Raw genomic sequence first — 3581 nt, 5'->3', positions numbered from 1 at the left:
ATGCCAAACATTGCAAACTTGGATTTTGAACCCCTAAGTGTAAAGGGTGACAATTACCTTCAGTGGGCTTTAGACATTGAAATCTCCCTCGGAGCCAAAGGCCTAGAGGAGTGTATTGTCGAAGGAAATGAATCAAGTAAGAAAGACAATGCTAAAGCCCTCATGATGATTCGCCATCACATTGAGGAGAGCTTGAAAGCTCAATATCTCACAGTGAGCAATCCATACGAGTTATGGAAAGAGTTGAAATCGAGATATAATCACCAAAAGACTGTGATCCTTCCGGAAGCCATGTATGAATGGACTCATCTCAGGATTCAAGACTTTAAGTCTGTGAATGAATATAACTCAGCCTTGTTCAGGATAGTCTCAAAGATGAGACTATGTGGCGAGAAAATAACTGATAAGCAGCTACTGGAAAAGACTTATCAGACAATGTCATCAAGCAACATGTTGCTCCAGCAACAATATAGGCAGAAAGGTTTCAAGACCTACAGTGCTCTCATAGCCTGCCTATTGCTTGCTGAACAGAATAATGAGTTGCTTATGAAGAATAATGACCTGAGACCACCCGGAACCAAACCTGTTCCTGATGCACATCATGCCTCAAAAGAAGGTAAGAACAACTCCGAAGCTAACCATGTCCAATATGACCAAAGGGGTCGCGGTTCCTCATTTGGAAGAGGTCGCGGCCGTGGAGGTCAGTGGCGAGGACGTGGACGTGGTGGCTATGGGAGAGGGCGTTACAACCCTTATGAGCGCCCAAACCAGTCCAGCAATGGGCGTGGTAGAGGCAGAGGCAATGGGTCGACTACTCGACCACAGAATACAGGAAACTCAGTGTGTCATAGGTGCGGAGTATCTAACCATTGGGCAAAGAACTGCCGAACCCCAAAACACCTGGTTGATCTCTACCAAGAGAGCATCAAAGGCAAGAACCCGGAGGCTCACATGGTATACAAGGATGGCGAGGATGACTTTGATCATGACAAGGATGATCTCATGGAATATGAGACTTCAGACATTCTGAAAAATGACCAAGTTGATTAAAAAGATGCATCAAACGATTTGTGTTTGAATGCTTTGGTGTTTTAGGCTTTTATTTTATTTTTAAGATCTTTGCATTTTATGTTTTATGATTTTATGATTGAACTTTGTTTTATTTTATTTTATAATAATATGAATGATTCAGATTATATTTTATTGTTTAGAATAAAAGAAGTATGGATACACTTGTGGTCGACAGTGGATCAAGCCACACAATTTTAAAGGATAAGAAATTCTTTATTGATCTAACAATGAAAGATGCAAATGTTAACACAATAGCTGGTATATCATCATTGATAAAGGGCCACGGCCAAGCTTACATATTGTTACCAAAAGGGACACATCTAGAAATAGATGAAGCATTGTATTCTCCAGATTCTAATAAAAGCCTGTTGAGCTTTAAAGACATTCGAAAGAATGGTCTTCACATTGAGACTGTTGGAGAAGGAGCCAAAGAGTTCTTGAATATATATGAACTCGGCCAGGATCACAAAAGGGTCTTGGAAACTATACCAGCTATAGCTACTGGCCTTTACTATGCCAAGGTCAGTGTAGCAGAAACTAATGCTATGATAAGCAAAGATATAAAAGAAAATTTTAATTTGTGGCATGACCGGTTAGGGCATCCCGGGACATCTATGATGCGTAAACTCATTCAAAATTCTAATGGCCACAGCCTGAAGGGCAGGCGAGTTATCCCTAAAGTCCATACGTGTGTGCCTTGTGCACAAGGGAAACTCCAAATCCGACCATCAGCAATTAAAGTGACTAAGGAAACCATAGGTTTTCTGGAAAGAATACAAGGTGACATTTGTGGACCAATACACCCACCTAGTGGGACATTTAGGTACTTCATGGTACTCATTGATGCGTCCACAAGATGGTCCCATGTATGTTTATTGTCTACTCGGAATCTAGCCTTGGCTAGGTTGCTGGCTCAGATCATAAGATTAAGAGCACACTTTCCAGACTTTCCTTTAAAGACTATACGTCTTGATAATGCTGGTGAGTTTACTTCCCAAGCTTTTTATGAATACTGTATGTCCATGGGGGTGACAGTTGAACACTCCGTTGCACATGTCCATACACAGAATGGTCTAGCCGAGTCTTTTATTAAAAGGATTCAGATGATAGCTAGACCCTTACTCATGAAAAGTAATCTGCCGACCACAGCTTGGGGACATGCAGTATTGCATGCTGCAGAATTAGTACGCATCAGACCATCTAGTGAGCATAGATATTCACCATCCCAACTCCTATTGGGTCGAGAGCCAGACATCTCCCATCTTAAAACATTTGGATGTGCTGTTTACTATCCAATAGCTCCACCACAGAGAACAAAGATGGGAGCTCAGAGAAGGATGGGAATATATGTTGGATATGAGTCTCCTTCAATTATAAAATACCTTGAGCCAACCACGGGTGATTTATTTAAGGCCAGGTTTGCGGATTGTCACTTTGTGGAATCTGAATATCCAACATTAGGAGAAAATAATAATAAGCTGGTAAAAGAAATAACATGGAATCATACATCCCAAGCATCATGGCAAGATCCTCGAACTCAAGCATGTGATCTTGAGGTTCAAAAGATTATACATCTACAAGAGCTAGCTAATAAATTGCCTGATTCCTTTACTGACCCAAATAGAATGACCAAGTCATATATACCAGCAGCAAATGCACCAATAAGAATTGAAGTCCAAAAGGGACAAAACCAAGTTGCTACAGAGTCTAAGCCACGTATGAAACGTGGTAGACCAATTGGTTCCAAGGATAAAAACCCTCGTATAAGTAAAAAGAGTGCTAAACAAGCCGTGGTTGAGGGGGAGAAGGATCTGGTCGAAGTGGTTGAGCCATCCGTCCCAAGGCTCCGGGACATGGGCGAACCAACGCCCGGACATGATCCGGACGTACCAGTATCCGCGGACATGACCATTGGTACGGCCGGTAAGGGACCTAGTGAGGCTTGGGACGCTAAGACTCAGGGTTCTGAACCTCCGGACAATGAAGAGATCTCTACTAACTATATCATGTCTGGAAAACAATGGAACAGAAAGCATGTCGACATGGATGATATTTTTGCATACAAGGTAGCACTTGAGATCATAGGAGATGATGAGGATCTAGAACCCACGTCCATATATGAATGCATGCAGAGAAAAGATTGGCATAAATGGAAAGAAGCCATAAACGTGGAGTTAAACTCTTTTAAGAAGAGAGGTGTCTTCGGTCCTATAATCCGAACACCAAATGATATAAAACCAGTGGGGTACAAATGGGTCTTTGTGAGGAAGAGAAATGAGAATGGAGAAGTCGTGAGATATAAGGCTCGACTCGTTGCACAAGGATTCTCACAGAGACCAGGAATCGATTATGAGGAGACTTATTCTCCCGTGGTGGATGCAACAACATTTAGATTCCTGATAGCTCTGGCCATAAGAGAAAATTTGGATTTACGGTTAATGGATGTAGTAACCGCATATCTTTATGGACCACTGGACAATGATATATACATGAGAGTACCAGAAGGTATT

General features: G+C 41.8%; 1 protein-coding gene across 1 annotated transcript; it reads left to right on the top strand.

Annotated features, from left to right (window-relative positions):
• On the top strand, positions 1 to 1050 carry LOC130502494 (uncharacterized). The gene has a single exon (XM_056997292.1). The coding sequence runs from the start codon at positions 1 to 3 to the stop codon at positions 1048 to 1050; it is 1050 nt and encodes a 349-aa protein (XP_056853272.1).
• Positions 1051 to 3581: the final 2531 nt, after the last annotated feature.

This window comes from Raphanus sativus, unplaced genomic scaffold, assembly GCF_000801105.2.
Source record: "Raphanus sativus cultivar WK10039 unplaced genomic scaffold, ASM80110v3 Scaffold0583, whole genome shotgun sequence".
In the NCBI taxonomy this organism is placed as follows: domain Eukaryota; kingdom Viridiplantae; phylum Streptophyta; class Magnoliopsida; order Brassicales; family Brassicaceae; genus Raphanus; species Raphanus sativus.
The sequence above is the reverse complement of the archived record's forward strand: the minus strand, read 5'-3'. Positions and strand labels throughout refer to the sequence as shown.